This window comes from Medicago truncatula, chromosome 3, assembly GCF_003473485.1.
Source record: "Medicago truncatula cultivar Jemalong A17 chromosome 3, MtrunA17r5.0-ANR, whole genome shotgun sequence".
Lineage (NCBI taxonomy): Eukaryota > Viridiplantae > Streptophyta > Magnoliopsida > Fabales > Fabaceae > Medicago > Medicago truncatula.
Window position 1 is genome coordinate 45,203,742 of NC_053044.1, and position 21,337 is coordinate 45,225,078.

General features: G+C 29.3%; 1 protein-coding gene across 1 annotated transcript; it reads right to left on the reverse strand.

Annotated features, from left to right (window-relative positions):
* Positions 1–859: 859 nt before the first annotated feature.
* Positions 860–3,124, reverse strand: LOC11444215 (protein RKD4). Its single transcript, XM_024778058.2, has 3 exons — positions 2,848–3,124; positions 1,937–2,480; positions 860–1,197 (listed from the first exon to the last, which is right to left on the reverse strand). The coding sequence occupies exons 1-3, from the start codon at positions 2,928–2,930 to the stop codon at positions 1,039–1,041; spliced, it is 786 nt and encodes a 261-aa protein (XP_024633826.2). The 5' UTR covers positions 2,931–3,124; the 3' UTR covers positions 860–1,038.
* Positions 3,125–21,337: the final 18,213 nt, after the last annotated feature.

The following is a 21,337-nucleotide window of genomic DNA, read 5'->3' on the forward strand; positions in this document are numbered from 1 at the left end:
TATAAGCAAAAATTAATATTTTAGATTCGTTCATTAAATGATGTATATGGTCTATAATAAAGACCATATACATCATTAACTGAATGAATCCAAAATGTAAACTTTTACTTATAATAGTGACCAGAAGGTGTATGTCGGTTGGAGTCGAAGAAGAGATTGCTCAAATGTGACGAGAGAGATATTTTTGGACACATCTAGATCCAGGCAAGTTGTTGAACTGGTTGTGTTGATTATAGATAGCACATATAAAATTAATAAATACAAATTTTCATTGCTCAAAATTGTAGGTATGACATTAATATAGCTCACATTTTTTATGGCATTTGCTTACAGAGAATCTGAACGGATGGAAAATATTGTTGGGTATTAGAAAAGCTGGAAAAAAAATGGTTATGGAAGAAGACTTATTTACCCAAGTGATTTTGATGAAAGGCATTTTAGTGGTATTTTCAAATATTGTACATCCTAGCAGATTCACAACATACACTTCAAGCATAAGATGTCATTTTTATTATTATAACTAGACTAGATTCAACATTTTTATACTATTGTTTATTTATTAATAGCATTACCAAATCCTATATTGTTTCGGTTGTTTATGAATAGCATTAGCAAATCACTTTCGAGGAAGATAAGATTGATTAGTTTCCGCGTACTTGCTTGCTAATTGCCTCTTTAAGATGCAGACGTGTTACTTAAGAACAAACCATATATGTCAATTAACTTCCAAAAATTTAAGAGAAGAATTTCCTAGTAGGTTCCAAAAAATATATTTGCTATATAGGGCTGTACATGTATAAAAGAGAGGCTTTAGAATTTTGATGAAAATGTCATCCTGATGACAAATTGAATTGGAAGTCATAAACTCATCAAACTACATGTTCTTCAGTCAGCTTAGTTTCCTAATCTATAGTATAGAATGCAGTTCTAAAAGTATCTATTACTCAATTGGTTCCAAATTATACCAAAAAAACAATAAGACCAAGTACTAGAATTTCAATGTGTGAGACATTTCTTTATTAGCAAAGACGGTGAAATTCAAGGACAGAGGGCAATTAGTTTTCTGTTCTTGTAATTAGCTTTAAAGCATGCTTGCCTCAGCTTCTTGATTTCATCATTCAAATGCATTCCCGGAAGTTTCTCCAACATCTTTTTTTGCTTCTCCAACATTGCAACTTCCTTAGTCAAACCCTTGTCCTGCATCACACAACAAAACAATATGAAATCTTTGACCATTTGACAACAAATAACTAATGAACTATGAAGCATGTAAAAATCATAAGACACAGACAGCACCTGCTACGCGTATATTAATCTATTAATTATAAAAATAAAATCATAATTGAGAATCAAAATATATTGATGTGTATTTAAATTGAGTCATTGGACTCATTAAAAAAAATTAAAATAACATGCAATACAATTTGATATATATTTATCCATCTACTTTCGAAGAAGCTAAAAATATTGCAGTCAAATTTAATGTAATGAATTCATCGTTGCGTCGATACTTTTTTTAAATTTTAACAATTGTAGATGTATTTGAGATGTTTATAAGGAGAATATAAAATGTGTCGAAGTAAAGAAAAAAAATAAAATATTTTGAAACACTTGTCTTCGATTGTGTGACGCGTCAGACACCAATTTAAGAAGTGTTGAAACAAAGAATTTTTTTTTAAAGATTTGTATGAGATATTTAACCACGTTGTGAGAGTATCATACTAAATATAGGACATCGCGACACATCTAATTCAAGAGTTTTACGTGTTTCATAGCTAATGACACATAATAGACAACTATATATTATGTTTCTAATTATCATTCCCGGCGGGTTATGGACCAAAAACTTAGTCTAAGGTACAAATAAAAATGAGTAATGTTATTTTTCATGTACTTGAAAATGTGGGGCAGAGTAGTCAAACAACATAGAATATACCTTAAGGTTGTCGATGAGTAACATCAAACTCCTCAATTTTCTGTGAGGCCACCTAGTGATGTTGAGCTCCCTGCATCTTTTCTTCAAAAAGGTCACACCAACATTCAGTTTCTTAGCAGCCATTGTTATAGGAACATCAAAATGTTTCTTTATATCATCAAATTGCAATGAAGATGACCTCTTCCTAATGATGCTAGTACTGCTACTTTGCAATGCCAATGGAACTAATGACGACAATTCCTGATTCTCCCATTCATTCTCTTTCTTCACAAAACTCACAAACCCACTTTCAGTTTTCACAGAAGCTTCAACGTAACCAACAGTCTCACCTTTGTGATTGTAATGCCCCAACTCAGGCAAGACAACATTGAGGGGTTTTTTATCAACCTCAAAATTATTCTGATCAAGGTGTGGGAGGTTGAAATCAAAGTTGAAATTTTCAAGATCATCGAAGTCATTCATGTAAAAATGATTACTTTGGTATGAAAATTGAGTTGCCCAATCAAACTCAAAGAAATCATCAAATGGCGCAATACCCATGATTCTGTTAACATTAAAAACAAGACAAGAAAACAGAAAAACAAAACATTACAAAATGGGGAAAACGGTTATTATAGAAAACAAGAAAACAAACTCCATATAGACCTCGAAAGTCGTAACAAGAATGTTCCACACATCATTCTCGTAAGACTATTCTATTCTATTACAGTATTTCAAAATTATCATGTTATGCTAATTAGTACAGAATCATCATCAAATCATAGTTATAGTAATAGATAAAAATCGAATGAGAAAAAAACAGAACAAGTTAGTTAGATGTAGATTAAGGTACAAACAAACGTTGTGAAATGAAAAGACAAAAAGAATGAACATTGAATCATGGTTGAAATGAAATTAGTAACAATGCTTACTTGTCTGTGTCGTTTTGTTGAGGTTGAACATTGCAAAACCAGTTGAAGCTTTGAGTGATTTCAGGTTGGGTGAAGAAGTCCATAGCTGTGTGTGTGTGTGTGAGAGAGAGAGAGAGGGTACTTGATAACTGGTTGGTTACTAACTGAGAAATCAGAGTGTGTTTGAGGCACAAACGTATGAATGTCAGAATGTGTCTACTTATAAATGTGTGTGTTACAAGGAAAAAGATTTTGTCAACAAAAAAAAAAAAGGAAAAGGATTTAAGTGGAAGGAGGGGTTACGAATTCTCAGAGGAAAGTGGTGTGTTAATAAGTTTTGGAATCATTTAATTGCAATTATAGAACCAAGCTGCACCATTATCATAATCATATGCAGTGTATGCATTTTAATTTACATTTGCATTAACGTCTAATTACTCATTACTCATTCGCGTCCACTACGATGGGGTGTTATCCTTAGTTTTTCTCACTCATGTGCACGCCATCACATTGTTTTTAATTTTATCTAGGAAAACATCATATCATAAAAATCAGAACCCAAATAACAAAATGAAAAACAATTCTTATTTCTCTTTTTTTAATGTGTGGAAGTCCTTATTCTATGTATCTATTGATGTCCTTAAATTTTTATACTGGATTTAACTCAACCTTACAAACCGATTTATAAAATGATAGGTGCGACTTGTAAACTGAAGGTTGTCTAACTCTAGTCAGGTCTTATTTATGTGACGTTGTTTTTCCAAATAAACTCATGACGCTTGTTAATATGGAATTTGGTGCGTCCGTATAAATAGTAGATGAACCAAATTGATAGCTAGGATTTGATACAATCATAGATTTGTTATATTAATTCTAGGGTTAATGGTGCTTTACCCCCCTGTAATATAGGTCATTTTTTGTTTTCCCCCTGTAAAGTCGTTTTTTTATGACCTATTAGGGGGGTATTCCAAAAAATATATATTTTACAGGAGGGTAAATCAAAAAAAATATTTTACAGGAGGGAAAACAAAAAATGACCTATATTACAGGGGGGTAAAGCATCATTAACCCTTAATTCTATCCCATCTTTACAAAATTAACTTACAAAAGAAAGGATATCTTTCTTCATAAAGACTAGTCAAGTTTTGTCAATTTATATGTGACTTGGTTTTTTCAATGGTTTGATTTGGAGAAAATGCTCCCTACAAAGATGACTATTCTCAGAGTAACGCATTCAAAAGTTTTTAAAAAAAAAAAAAAAAAAAAAAAGTAACGCAGCAAGAGAATAAGAAAAGACAAGTATTGATATTTTTAGGCAAATATGCATTCTTTTTACTTCATCGGTTTTAAAATAAGTGACTTCATTATTATCAACAAAAATTAGTGACTTTATTAACTCTTTCATACATGTTAACGCACATTTTTTAATTTTAATCTTTAATTATGTACTAGTAAAAAGTATAAAAATTTAATATTTTGAATATATTTATCGAAATAAATCCAATATTTTATATGCTATTATTTATTTTTATATAGTAGTAGAAAAATATTATCAAAATAAATGATGCACATAGTGAAACGAGATTACTTATTTTAGGGAGTTGAGACTAACATTGCATTTTGTAATTGAACTTAACTTTGGCGCATGTGCGAATGTACAATTTGGTTTAAATATGTGCAAATGGACCTTTCAAATAGGGGATACTTTTAATCTATGTTAAAAACAAACTTTTTAACCAAATAATTGAGTTTAATTGGTTAGTGATAATTTTTTAATCAAATAGGGGATAATTTGTTAAATATGTGCAAATTTTTTCCACTACGAACAGATTGTTCAGAAGAATTTTTCATATAAAACAAATTTTGTTCATAATTTACTTACCTTCAGGATAAATTTTAAATTACGATAACCTTTTCTCATGAGAACAAGAGTGTTAACAACAAAAAATACAAACTTTTTCTTTCAGTTTGAAAAGGCAAATTTGATGCAGTGTTATGATCGACTAGACTTCATTTATGCCGACTCGCCAAAACACTAATTACTTAATTAACTATATTAGTTATATCTCCCAAATTTTATTGTTTAATTTATGTAAAAAAGGAATAAAACAAAATATATAGAACCTAAAATTTTAGTTCGATTGGGTTCCCATCTTCTTCTTCCTTATAAAGGGTAGTAACTTGTATAAAAAGAGACTTCATAAATTTGCTGAAAATGGGAAAATAATTACTACTCATAAACTCCTCAAAATACATGTGCTTCAGTCAAATTAGTTTCCTAGTCAATATAATATGAATTGGCATCGTTGTTAGGTGCCTCGTGTTTGTATTAGACTTTGGGTATTTCACCATTTTAGCACACCTTGTATGGGGTGAACCACCTTTCTTTTGAACAATATATTCCATTTTGATTTGTTCAAAAAAAAAATATAGTTCTAAGTAGCTGCTACTCAAATATATTTTTAGTCCTTATAAATATATCAACTTTTCGTTTTAGTCCCTTTAAAATTTTCCTTCAACTTTTTGTTCCTATAAAATTTTTCATCTTCACTTTTTGTCCCTCTTTTGAAGTAAAATCATATGTAGAATTCATAGAACTTTTTAACAAAACATGAATTTTTATATTTTTAACGGTTAAAAATTCATATTTAATTTATGTTTTGTTAAAAAAATCTTTTTTTTTTGGGATTTTTTTTTTTACAATATTCTACATACATATGGAGAATTTCATTTAAAAATTAAAAAAAAATTAACTTAAAAATAAGGATCAGGGACCAAAAGTAGTAATTGAAAATTTTATAGGGACTAAAAATTGAAGGAAAATTTTAGAGGGACTAAAACGAAAAGTCAGTATATTTATAGGGACCAAAAACATATTTAACCCAAAATAAAAAACCAAAAAATAGAACATTAAAATCAAGTACTAGTACGTCAACGAGTCCTTCACTATACTCTTTGGGTTAATAGGCCTTTACCCCTTGTAATATAGGTCACTTTTGATTTTCTCCCCTGTAAAATTTTTATGTCAGATTTCGTCCTTGTAATTTTTTTTTGTTTTAGAATACCCCCTACGCCAGTTTATTGTGCATTTTCGCTGATGTAACATGTTGCGTCATCTTTTTTTAATGACATGGCACGCTGACTGTATAATTAATTTTATTTTTTATTAGGTACATGTGGCATTTGTGTTTTTTTTTAATAAAAATTTAAAAAAACAAAAAAAAAATTAATAAAATTAAAAAATACAGAAAAAATTAAAAATTTTGGATATAAATATTAAAAATTTAAAATTAAATAGTACCAGATTTTTTTATTTAATTTTTATTAATTTTTCCAGATTTTTTTTCATTTGACCAGAATTTTAAAAAAAATTCGGCATTTTTTTCTTTTTTTAAAGATGTTTTTTCGTTTAAAAAAAATTAAGAATTTTTTTTTTATTTAAAAAAATCACAAATGCCACGTGTATCCAATAAAAAAATTAAAAATAAAATAAATTATACAGTCAGCGTGCCACATCAGCGAAAATGCAGATGGTCTATGAGGTATTCTAAAACAAAAAAAAATTACAATGACGAAATCTGACAAAAAAAATAAAAAATAACATATATTACAGGGATAAAGGTATAATAACCCTTCATTTTATTAGAAGCAAAAGAGGTTGAAGTTCAAGGGTTGAGGGTAATTGATCTTCTCTTCTTGTATTTAGCTTTAATACATGCATTCCTCAGCTTCTTGATTTCTTCGTTCAATTCCATTTCAGGAAGTTTCTCTAACATCCTTTTGTTCTTCTCCAACATGGCAACCTCGTTTGCCAAACCCCTTATAAATGTAAGTTTGGGTTCATTCAATTGCAATTATAGAAGGGGTCTGCATCATTTGCATCTTAATCGTATGAATTTTTTCAATTTACGCACAATTACTTACTCATTCATTAGTAGCTTCCACTACGAGGGAGGGAGGGAGGGAGTGTTATCCTTAATTTTTCATTCATTCGCCCTCAAGTATACGTAGGTATACATGCGCCATGTGCATGCCATCATAATGAAATTAAGGGATAAGCTTACAAATGCTCTAAGAATATGTTTTTTAGGGAAAGTGCTCTAAGAACATTGTTAATGTTAATAAAGAAAAACAAAGAAATTTCTATTTTATATGAAAAACACAATATTAAACTTTTAAAATGTTTTTTTTTTGGGTATAAAAAACCTTTTTTTAAGGTTGATTACACTCTTTCTAAAATGAAATTTCTATTTCTGTCTTCATAACATTTTTCTCGGTAAAAAAAAGACCTTAAATAGTAACCACTGTTCCGGAGAACTTGCTAAAGACTTTAAATGGTAAGTTGTGATAAAACTTAGTATAATCAATGCATTGTAAATTAAAAAGTTTGACATTATTAAAAAAAATACTCCATCCCTTCTAAATTACATGTCGTAGTCAATCATTGCACACATGTCAGTACACAATTTTAATCATTAATATCTTTAATTATATGTAATACTACCTCCGTCCTTAATTATATGATCCTTTTGAAAAATAACGGGAATTAAGATAGTGGATATTTATATTAAATATGTTTGTAATTACTATTGTTTTTACAATTTTATCCTTTGAGAGAGAAAGTTGGTTTATGTTTTCAACATGTTATTTAATGTTGATTGAAAAAAAAATGTACTCCCTCCGTCCCAAATTGTATGTCACTTTAGAAAAAATATTTGTCCCAAATTATATGTCGTTTTACAATACCAATGAAAAATTAATGTTACTTTTCTTATTATATCCTTAACTATTTATTACTCTCTCTTCTTTCAATTCCTTTATTTATCTTTCCCATATCATTTATTGAGGACAATTTTGTAAAACAACTCATAATATCTCTTTCCCACACAATATTAATTACATTTCTTAATATGTGTGAAATGGCCAAAACGTCATACAATTTGGGACGGAGGGAGTATAATAAATAGAGACATGTATGTAAAGAAATAATTAACGTAGTTGGAAATAACAAATGAGTCTTATAAAAAGGACAAAAAATGCTCAAAAGGGTCTTATAATTAAGGATGGAAGTAGTAAAAAATTATAAAAATTTGATATTTTTAAAATATTCATCGAGACATATCAAACAACATCGTAAATGCTAACATTTGTATTTATATATTAGTTAAAAAATATGATCAAAGTATGTTATGTAAATATTACATATTGTAAAATTGTAACATATATTTCGAAACGGAAGAAATAATTACTTAATTTAGAATGTTTGGAGAAAGTCGGGCACTTGTTTTTTAATATTAGTGGAAATTTGTTATTTTGTGTGTTTCTTTTCTGGCCGGTGTCACCGTTTGATTTGGAGGAAATGCTACTTGTAATAGTGGCTATTCGCAAAGTAACGCATCACAATAGAAACTCTTGGTTAGACACAACACTAAATATTACATGTTAGGTACACATCCATAAAATTAAGAAAAATTAGAAAAAAAGGAATAAAATGATATTAATTGATGTGACTATTTTATTTATCTTTAAAATTTTTTTGATTAATGTGTGTGTGCCTAAATATTTGTGTCTATGTAAGACTATCTCCGCATCACAATTCACAAAGGAACTTATTAAAATATATATATATATATATATATATATATATATATATATATATATTCACAAAGGAATGTTTTGTTAAAAACATAAATAAAGGAACGCACCAACAGAAAGAGAGAAGACAATTATTGCTTCATTTTAAGGTAGGGAGTAAATCCTATCTCCATTTTTTTCTTTTAAACAAAAACAAGATAATCTCCATTTTCTGAACTTTTTTTTTATTACCTAAAATATTGTAACATTTCTCTATTATTTTATAGATGATGTTTGTTAATGCCTCCACTTAGTGATAGAAATAAGAGAGGGTAACTTGCTCTATTATTTTATAGATGATGTAAAATTGAGTTGAGATATTCAACTAATTACAAAATTAAATATTTATTGGCTAAATGTGGAAACTTGCTCTACAAGTCACCAACTAACTAGTCAGTTGTTAACGAACTAACTAATTATTGTTAGGATTAATTAAGTAAATGGTCCCTATAAATATTCAGAATTTTGTTTTTAGTCCCTACAAAATAAAATCACACTTTTTAATCTCTATAAAATTTTCCATCAACATTTTTAGTCCCTATAAAAATTTTCCATTAGCATTTTTAGTCCATGTTAAAAAATTTCATCAACATTTTTGGTCCCTAAAATGCTTAAGGAAAATGTCAGAGGAACTAAAAAGTTTAATTTTATTTTGTAGAGATTAAAAACTTAATTAACCGTTATCATTATTAACAAACATAATTGAACCTATCAATAAGATGTTGTCTATAGAACTTCTTCTTTGTTGATGTCATGTCACATGTGATTGGACATACAAAACACATCACTAATTAATTATATCTCTCATTTTTTTATTAATTATTTAATGTATAAAAGAATAATAAAACAAAACAGAACTTGAAATTCTAATTTTAATGGGTACCCATCTGGAAAATACTTGGGTGACATAGAGTTGGGTGACATTGGTGACATTGGCCAATCACAATGCCACAATGTTTGTGTTTCTTTCTCTTTCACAAGCATTGTGGCATTGTGATTGGCCAATGTCACCAATGTCACTCAACTCTATGTCACCCAAGTGTTACCCGTACCCATCTTCATCCTCGTTATAAAGGGTAGTACTTGTATATAAGAGACTTTTAGAATGTTGCTGAAAGTGACAAAATGGATTCCTACTCAAACTCCTCAAAATACATGTGCTTCAGTCAAATTAGTCCCTAATAGAATATATAGCTCTAAGGTATCTACTACTCAATTTGATCCTAATCAGAAGAAGAAGAAGAAGAAGAAAAAAACATTCAAATCAAGTACTAGCAGCATGTCAATGAGTCCTTCACTATACTCTGTGTGAGGCTTTTTTTTACATTCATTTCAAGCAAAAGAGGTAGAAGTTCAAGGATTGAGGGTAATTAATCTTCTCTTGCTATACTTAGCTCTAAAACATGCTTGCCTCAGCTTTTTGATCTCTTCATTCAATTCCATTTCAGGAAGTTTCTCCAACATGGCAACCTCCTTTACCAAACCCAATTCCTATCAAACAAACAAAAAACGAAACAAATTGAAACCTTTAACCATTTGACAATGAATAATTAATGACACGTATAACAAACAAAAGAGATCCATCCAAACAACAAAGTTTCAAGTTTCAAGTTTCATTGTTAATTTCAATTATCATTCCCAGTGGGTCCTGGTCCTACAATATGAGTCTAATGCACAATCCAAACAAAGATAATGTTAGTAATTGATAATGTGGGGGGTAGTCAAACAGCATGAAGAGCATACCTTAATCAGTGATTGGTTACTAACTAACTGAGAAGTCAGAATGTGTTTTGAGAATGTATGAATGTCTATTTATTTATAAAAGGAAAAAGATTAAGCGGAAGGAAGGGTTCCGAATTTTCAGATGAAAGTGGTGTGTTCAATTTTGGAGACATTTAATTGCAATGATACATGTGTTATGTGCATGCTATCACATCTTCATTTGTATCTCAAAATTCTAAACCCAACTAACAATATTATTTTTATACTCCCTATGTCTCTAATTATATGTGGTTTTATATCAAAATCACTATAACTAACTAAGGACTTTATTTTTTTTAATATCAGTGGAAATTTATTATTCAGTGTTTCTTTACTTGCCAACGTCAGTGTGTCACGGTTTGATTTGGAGGAAATGCTACCCGTAAAAATGTGGCTATTCGTAAAGTAACGCATCAAGTGAAAGAAAAAGAGAAGACAAATATTGCTTTTTTTAGTGAGAAATGTTGCATTTTGTTATCCCAATAGATGTGCAAGGAGAATTGCTTTTGACACATGTTATAAGGCTGAGAAACACAGTAAAAGACGAAAATGCTCCATCGACAGTTAACTATCGAAGTTTCTTCGGCAGTTAACTGCCGACGAAAAAAGGAAGAAAAAAAAAAAAAACCTCGGCACTTAAGTGGCGAGGATCTCAAAACTACAAATAATCATATGCCTATTTACTTGCTATGTTCCCTTCATCTAGAATTGTATATGAGATTTCTTTTGCATTATAAAATCAACTATTGGACAATTAAAAGAACCGTAATTAAAATAAATAAATAAAAGTATGGTTTGTCAAAAGCAATTCTCAAACTCCTTCATTACCAATTAGTACTATTGGTTTGTCAAAAACAAAAGCTGCTGATTGTTCCTCTGAATCATACACAAAGAGAGAGGGCCACAACTCCTTCATTGAATAAGGGAAGTCACACTTCGGAACTTGCGTGGTGCTAGTAATACTAGTACTAAGTTATGGCGTATGGGATTGTGTACATTATTGTAGGTGTTACTGTGTCACTATGTTCTTATTCTCAACTTCTGTTCAATTCGTTTTTCGAAGAGTCAATATTGTTGTAGTGTTGGAAGGAAAATAGTAATAGAATGATATAATAAGAGCATTATGCCGCATGCAAAACCAAACATAGTGACACAGTTAACTACCAAATTTGTAGTTTTGAGATCCTCGGCACTTAAGTGCCGATGATTTTTTTTTTTTTCTTTTTTCAATCGGCAGTTAATTGCAGCCGGTTCATTATTTCAGTAGTTAACTGTCGAGGGGACATTTTCGTCTTTTACTGGTGTTTCTCAGCCTTATAACATGTGTCAACAGCAATTCTCATGTGCAAGATATAATAGGTAAGGAGAGTATGTATTTTGAGGATTATATATTTGGAAGTATTTGTGTTGTAACTCACCCACCTTCTTTTCTAAATATGAGTAAATATACAATCTAGATATGCTGGGAATCTATACTTCAGATTTTTAAGCACTAATTCTATCCATGTTGTGAAAGAAAAGAAGATGCCAAATTACAAAAAGAGATTATGAATGCGATGAGAAGAAGGAGAATACAGGGGAAGCCAAGTATTATTACCCAGAAAAATGGAAATTAATTAATTGACTTTTTAAAAGGTAAGTTACTTTACTTTATTACCTTTTAATTTAATTTAGGTGTCATTTAATTTGGGAAAGGAGAGTTTTTTCCCACCATGAGAAAATTGATCATGTTCATTAGATTAAATGAGGAACATATTTCTATCATACTCTCTCAACCACTATATTATTTTTTTATACTATCTTTCACACTCTCTCTTTCATGTCCCCACACACCCATACCACCACCACTAAATCACAAATTCAACAACCACTTTGACCACCACACACCACCATGGTTGCTGCCGGAAAGTACTCTCCTTTCCCAAATTAAATGGCACCATCATTTTAATCAAAACTCAAGGGTACCTGCAAATTTTCCTATAAAGAATCTAAATTAACCTAACGAAGCAATATTATATTTTTTTCAGAGGGGTGCAATATTATTTTGTTCATAGTTTATTTTAGAGGGATGCATAATTATCTTGTTGTTCGAATTCCAACCACCATCGCATAAACTATATCTGTTTGTGATCGTGTTTTTTTTTATCCAATTAATCCGTTTCTCTCCAGGTAAAATGATTGTATTATATAATTTTAAATTATATTATTTTTCTTCTGTTTTTTTTTTTTTTTTTTTATAAAAAAACAAATGGGTTCCTGGAAGCATAAAAAAGAAAAGAAAAGAAAAAATGTTAAAAAAAGTAAGGTTTAAATGCATTTTTGGTCTTTCTATTTAAAAAGAAAATGATGTTTTGGTCTTCCTATTTTAAAAATCGTACGCTAACAAGTTTTCCGGCAGCAACCATGATGGTGTGTGGTGGTGCAGTGGTGGTGTGTGGTAGTGCAATGGTGGTCAAAGTGGTTGTTGAATTTGTGATTTAGTGGTGGTGGTATGGGTGTGTGGGGACATGAAAGAGAGAGTGTGAAAGATAGTATAAAAAAATAATCTAATGGTTGAGAGAGTATGATAGGAATATGTTCCTCATTTAATCTAATGAACATGATCAACTTTCCCATGATGGGAAAGAACTCTCCTTTCCTAACTTAAATGACACCTTTAGTTTAAACTAGTTTTAATAAGAAAGAGTTGGATTTTTGCTCAAAAACAAGTTGGATTTTTGTGTGAGTTTCTGGCCTAGCTATGAGAATCTTATGTTCCTAGAGGCTTGTGCCATCAAAAGATATGTTTTTACTAAATTGAGAGACTTTTGAAGAAAAAAGAAGAAGAATAAAACACTAGAAAATTACACATTTACCCAATTGGCCATTGACTACCGCATAGCAAGTGATTTCGACAATTAACCGTCGGGTAAGTTTTTTAACAAACTTAAAAGTGGGAACGGTAATCTATATAATATAAATTTGGGACCTATTTCATGTCCCTATATAGAAATGTTTTTCTCTTCTTATGGTATTGACATGTGGCACAATAATATAATGGAAGTTTTTTACAAATACTCTCACCACATTCATCCTCACAAAATACTCTCACCACATTCATCCTCACAAATTTTTATTTAGTGTTTATATATAAAAGGAAGTTTTACAATTTCAATTTCTAAATTTGAGATTAAATTTTAGAAATCAATCATTTCGAATTTCGAATCCAAAAAATACAAATTTTAATCAAATAATTTAATTTTTTTAATAAACAAATAATTTAAATTAAAATATTTGAATGCAGAGATTAAAATAAATAAAATAAGTAATGGAATAATTATTTAAATGAAAAAGAGAATAAATAATTGATATATGTCAAATAATAAAAATATGATTTGATAAGGGTGTAACTTTTTAAAATAATTTTATTTAGATTTGGTAATAATCATTAATTTTTTATATAATTTGAATTAATATGTTCTCTTTTAAGGTAATATACTTTTGTTTCTATTTTCAAATGTATATTGTATAGTAATAATACTGTATAATAGTGTTTATTCAAAACAAAAACAAAAATAATGTTATACATTTCTTAATTTTTATTTTCGTAATAATAATAATCATGATGTTGGACAATTTTTTTTTTTTTTTATAAATGATGTGAAACAATTGATTTGATTGTAATTATATCAAAGATATTTTATTCAAAGTGGCATTAAAACAATTAAACACAATATGATTCGATTTTCCTTAATAATAAGGAAAAACCTTCCTCTCAAAGAAAAAAGAAAAACGAATTTGGATCCATTTAGTTTTATGTAACCGAAAAAAAAGGGCAGAAAAAATAACAATCATGCAAATAAATATCATAGATGATTTATAATGGTTGATTGCTTAAATTATGGTCAAATAATATCATGACTGATTGGAAAAGATATTATTCACTTATGATGTGTGACTTTTTTATTTGACCGGAAAAAAAAGTTTTTGGAACCAAAATTGACATTTAGATGGTAACTGAAATTTAAAAAAAAAAATATATATAGTACCGAAATACATATTTGACTTATTTACATCATGAAATTATTCTAATGGACAATAAGGTTGTTTGACTCCAATTTTTTTGTTTACCTCTTTTTTTTTATGTCTTTTTTTTATATTATTTTCTCCGCGATTATATTAGATCATTTATTTTTGTATCTATAAAAATGAAACCGATTGAATTCGTTTTCGATATCTCCCATTCACATCATGAAATTTGGAGTATCAATTGTCGAGTCAAAGGTTGATTTATTTACATATTTTTTCGTGTGTAAATACATATTTAAAAAAATGTGTTTAAATACATTTTATATAAAAAGAATTATACATTTGGTTTTTGAACACATTTACAATTTTTTTTACACATTTAAATAAAAAAAATTAAATAGAAATGTACATCATGAGTATTTGTTTCCCCTAAAAAAAATCATGACTACTTTTTTTTTTATAATTTTAATCATACTAATTGTTGATAATTAATGTACCAATTTATTTTCAATTACTACATGGGAAATTTTTTGTGATTGCTTCATACATATTGGTTATAAATATTGTGTTTGAGGCTCACACTTTTCACATCATTTTGAGTTATAACTCATAATTTTCACATCATTGTTATAAGTTGTGCTTTTTGGTTTTAAATTTTCACTCAATTTTGAGCTTGATGCTGAAATTTTGATAATTTTCTCGAGATCATTCTTTTAATTTATTCATTTTTACTTCTTATTCTCATTTTTTTTCTTAGATCTAATTCTTAAGACCGGTTCTATTTCTAATATTTTCTTTGTCAATTCATCTTGATCTTTATTCACCTTTTATTTAGTTGTAGAAGTACATCTCAAACGACGAAGATGATGAAAGAATCAGCAGATGGTGTGAACTTTGAAGAAATTGGATTATGCACTTTGATTAGAATGAATGTATTTTATGAGTTTTTTAAGCAATGATTATTCTTTTGTACAATTATTCATCTAATTAGCTTTAGAGTTACAATTTGTGTTGTAAATGATATTTTACATTCCAAATAGTAGTATTTCTATAGATTATTGAATATGTTGTACTTTCAATTTGAAGTGCATCTATGAAAAAATATTGTAAAAACTGTCATATATTTATTATGATTTTTTTAAAAATATTCTAAAATTGATAAAATCTTATTGAATATTATAGAAATTTGTTATTTGCTTCTTTGTAATTTGTTATTCAATGAAATTAATGAGCACCAAAATACAATTATAGATCTTCTTAAGAGACAATGAACATTGTGGTTCAAATCCTTCACCCTATGACTTTGTGTGGGATATGAACATAGACCAATTTTCTTAATCTTTAGAAATGGTTTTAATGAATCAAAAGATTGTCTTGCAATTTTGATTTTTAATTTTTGAATTTTTTAGTAACGTTAAAATTGAAAATTGTTCCATCTATAATCAAAATTACCAAGATTAGTTTTTTTTTTTGAATTCATATCACTTTGTCCGATCCATTTGTAATGATCTTCATTGATAGGAGTAAAATACAAGCATTAAAATAAAACAATCTAAAATACTTTCATTCGACAAAAAAAAAGTTATTGAACCGTATCTTTTTTTTTTCTAAAAAAGAAGTTATTGAACCGTTTATGTTGAATTAAAATGTGCTATCTATTTATGTCGAACCGTTTTATTCACAATGATATTGATAGTTCATTTCGAATATATGGTACACATTAAATGCTCATTTTTCTCTCATGGTAGTGCTATCCATTTAGCAATAAAAATATAGCCATTTAACTTTGCATCTTAAGTTAAAGCACAATTCCTTCAAAAATAAAGCACAATTATTGCATTATTGTTAACCACAACTTTTAAAGGTAATAATTTTCCAAGGAAATGATTAATGAATAAATATTCACCATTCAATAGACATTATCAATGACCATTTATCAAAACAAAAAAAAAAAACAGACATTATCATTGACCAAAACTTTTAATGCGCTTGAAGTGATACATATACTTTCAGACACTGTTAATATTTTAATTTTAATATATAAAATACAAGATGATATTTTTTTAAAACGAACTTTTAGATGATTATGACCAACAACAAAAAGACATAGACCTCTATTGTCTATATTATATATGAAAACAAAGTTCTTCAAAGCCTACTCTTGACACACGACACCATGGACCAAACCAAGCATTCTCATGTATTTGACATTTGTACGGTTATTTTTTTATGATACTTTTTGTATTTGGTCATGATGTATGCATTAAAATAATTTTACTATTCTAAGGTTTTTTATTTGCTTATTATGTATGCATTAATTGGACCAAACACAAAAATTTAATAATTATAATTAAAAATGAAAATTTAATTTTTTTTATAGATATAATTGTTTTAATCTTATTTTTTATAAATAATTTTTTTTTATAAGGCCAAGAGAAAGGTTGGGCATCCGGGAGAGTCTGAAGCATCCCAACTAGGTTGGCACCCAATAGACACCCCCATCCTCTACCGCCTTTCCAATACGTATATTTTATTAAAAAAAGGAAAAAGAATTACAATGAGGGGGGACTAAGCCAATACCCTCTAAAGAAAAATAAATATTTACAGAAAACTAGAAACATAAGTAGATAAAAAGATCTATAGTTCGGCATCTCATTTCTGTCCCTAGAAAAATCCGCCCCTAAAGAGGGAGGCAACAGAGTGAACCACAAAGTGTCTTGCATATCATGCCCCAAGGCTGCCAGGCCATCTGCACACCAATTCCCTTCCCGAAAGATATGAGAACAAACCGCACTAGAGGAGTCTCCCTGATATTCCAATAAATAATATTCATTTAAACGGTGGGCGGGGACCCTGAGAGCGGGTTTTGTATGCAACCTTTTGCACATTTTTTTTTTTTTCTATGACTTTGAAATTACCGCATTAAATAGTACCTCATTATTAACAGCAGCCTTCGCTAACCAATCTTGCATAAAATTTAAATCCTTCTCTAGAACCGGATGTATTGGAGCACCCTCCGAAGCCACAATGCTATTGACATCTAAGGCTTTCTCACGGACGGGAGATAAAATATGTTCATGGTTTTCTTCTACATCATATCTAACAATTTCATCAGATACATTCTCAAGTTCCGTGAATGTATTATTAATAATAACAGGAGTATGAGAAGTATCAATTACCACTGATGTCGGAATTGATGATGATATATCCTCTGAATGATTAATGGAAACATCCCCCTGGACGGGAGATGTTGTTGCACCGAGCCTTGCTGCTCCCTCTGCGGCCTCAAGGGTAATCTGCAGTGGAGTATCTGTATTCATAGATTCTTGCTGCATTGTTTCTGTTTCCATTTCCAATGTTACAGTTTCTGTTTCCTTCTTCAGTTTTTATTCATGGATTTTTTATAAATAAATTGAAATAACATTCATCTACTTTAATATTTTTTATCTGTTGAACAAGTATAAATGAAAATACTTTGATTTTTTTTTAAATTTAAATCATTTTAAATCTACTGCATGGTTAAAATAATTTTGTTAAGATTTTAAATATTATAATTATATTCCTAAAGAAAATACTATAATTATATAATATTTATTTCATAAAAGAAACTTGCGAAGGAAGACAAATATTTAAGAGAATGAGAAGCAATTTAAATGATATTATTGTAATACAAACTTTCTAAATAAGTTATCAAATTGAAATTTTTTCAATAAAATATTAGTTTTAATGCGTACTCTCCTTAATGAGTAATGAAGTTTTCAAAATAAGTCATCTCATTATAATATATAACAAAAAATTTAATTTTAATGAGGACATTCTCTTTACCGTCAAAGATTAATAATTATAGTAATAAATAAAAAATTCAATTTTTTATAACTATAATTAGACATTAATAGATTAAAATAATAAGTACTATTAAAATAAAAAGGGAAAACCGGTCCATTTTATTTTATCACAGGTTGATATAATTTATTGATTTGTCTTTAATGTCCAAGATCTATCTTTTTACCACTAGACCAAACATTTGCAAATGTATTACATTAATATAAATATATTATTTGTAACTAAGCATGCTCTACTTTGGGGTTAATATATAAAAACAGTTAATGGACATACCTATGACACGTTCCAGGAAGCATGCTCTGCTTTGGGATTACTTGATGATGACAGAGAGTTTATAGATGGTATCACGGAAAATGGTGAGTTAGGTTCGGGCAATCAATTACGTTGGTTGTTTGTGCATCTCTTAACCACTAGCACAATGACGAGCCCTGATATAGTATGGGATGCGACATGGCAGTTACTGGCCGATGGTATCTTATTGAACGTAGGAAGCGTCTGAATATTCCGAGTAATGTTTATTGTACTTATTACGAAATCTATGCACCATTTTCGTTTTGTTTACGATCTAATTTTTGCATTTTTTTATTCTTTGGCTAAAAAGGCACAGTTTAGAAAAATGGTTAACATAGTCGTGCTCAAAGTATTGTATGTCTATCTCAATAAATATATTTATCTATTTAAGTAATGATAATAAACAAATACAATATTCTTTCAAAAAAAATAAAAAAATACACTATTGAATATTTTTTATTTTGTGAGAACATGTTTATACAACAATATATAGAATAGAAAGAAAGAATTTAAATACGAGTGGATGCACATAAGAAAACAATAGCTTAAGTAAAACAGATATAAATTCAAGGCTACCTAACAAAGTAGACACACCAGAGAGCTTTTCACTATTTTTTTTTAGACGGTAAATATTATTCTTCATCGAGAGGGCGTAGGAAACGCCAAGCACTTGCGGAAATGAACAGAGGATGAATACAAGAACCAACAAAGGCAACATGCCTTCACCCAAAAAATCATGAGGCCGAGGTGTACACGAGGTTGCCTTAATCAAAGACCAAACCCAACAAAGTACCACGACAAACCGTGGTGCTGCCTACACGAGAGTACCCCTGTCTCACAACCTAATGCCCACAAAGATCCTATAAAAAATCACAGTTGCACTACAATAGGCCGAAATACCTGCAACTAAAAAATAGAAAAGCCAAGCGTACGCATCAGCAATTATGCACACACAAAAGCCTCCTAGCCAACGGCTACATCACGTAATAGCAGCGCAAAACTGACACCAACACACCCACAGATAAAACAAACAGCATAAGGTTAATCTAGAACCTACTGTCGACGCCATAAAAATGTCATATATAGCTTTCCACTATGTATATCTTGATTAATTTGTTCACATTATCTGTTCTTTAATTGATTAATTTGTCACGTTATCTATATTAGTGAGCATTCATGACATCATTTTGTAGCAGTTCCTATATCTATTTATTTTCGCGTTAAATAAATAATGTCTTGGGAAATCCTTTAGAAATAAGCTTATTTTTTTAGTTTGAGTTAAGCTGAAAGAAACTTTTTTCGATTAAGAATTGAGTCGTAACTTTAATATCATTTTTTCTGTTGCATTGCATATATTCTCTTACTATCATTTTTAGTTTTTATGACAATGACAGAAGTGAAAATAGGCATATTTCAAGACATAATGATATGTTTTTTTTTTTTTAAGGCCATAACATGTTGTAATTGTCATCGATGAGAATCAGAACAAATGATGTGTCATTATGCAACTTTAAAAGGAAAAGCTGCACTTAAAATGCATTAAGAGGTAACATAAAACTTCAAAGTAAAAACATGTCTCCACTGAGATATGTTTTGTTAGTGTTGTATCCACTGCACTTCTCTTTGCGTACTCCACTTAAAATGCATTAACAGAATTTTTTAATGGTATTAAGAGCTCTAGAATTCCAAATCACCGGTTGAAACTAAGGGTGAGATGTCCAGTTATGCTGATGAGAAACATCGATCATGCTAATGGACTGTGTAATGGTACGAGGCTGATAGTTACACATCTAGGGAAGAGCACGATAGTTGATACTGTAATTACAGGAAAAGGGGAAGGTACCAGTGTATTCATTCCCAGGATGAATCTTATTCCGAGTGATCCAGGACTATCCTTCAAATTCAGGCGCAGGCAATTTCCATTGACGTGTTGTTTTGCAATGACAATACATAAAAGTGAGGGTCAATCTTTATCTCAAGTGGGGGTTTATCTTCTTAAGCCTGTGTTCACGCATGGACAACTTTATGTCGCTGTCTCTCGAGTAACTTCAAGAAAAGGTCTGAAGTTGGTCATCCTGGATGAAGATAATAATGTTTGTAAGGAGACCACAAATGTTGTGTATCGTGAAATTTTTCAAAAAAGTATGATCATTGGTTATGTTTTAGAATTGTTATTGCTATAATTTCGAAAACTAAAGTTGCCTATTGTTTGGAAGTCGTTTTATTTTTAATTTCTTTGTAAGGCGTACTGGTCATTATAGACATGCAATTTCTATATAAGCAGATCCCCCTGTCATTGACTATTAATTCATGCACTTTTCAGGTTTAACAATCTGCGGAACCTTTTTTTTTTTTTACATCGTTGTTACCCTAAAATACAATATTTACATTAAACCATTTGTTTTGTAAAAATTAAAAACAAATAACAATCGACATTTTTGTAGCCCAAACTATATTTATACACACCCGTAAAAAAATTAAACGTTTGCATTTACCGACTACGTGTATGCATGTGGCACTGACTATTATATAAAAAAAAAACATATTTTTTTAGTTTTTATGATTAATAAAATACATTTTGTCAACAAATATTATTATACATTAAGTCAGCGTATTTTTTGCAAAAATATTACATATGCTAAGTTTAACAATGAGTGCATCTTATACAACAAATAATTAGTACAAGTATAATAATCCAAATACTTTTATCGTTATATACAATGTTTAGATATTTCAAAATATATACAAAATTAAGATGATATTTTTTTCATATCGAATTTAAATTATAACCACAATTATAACTTTTAAGATAACATAATATAAAATCTATACATATGATCAAAAAAAAAAATTATTTCCCGTGCTGGCACGGGTCACTATACTAGTTATAATAAAAATATGGGATGGTCTCTAAACAGCCGATGTCTTAGCGTTTTTAATTTATCTTTAGCACTCGTGTCCTACTAATCAATTT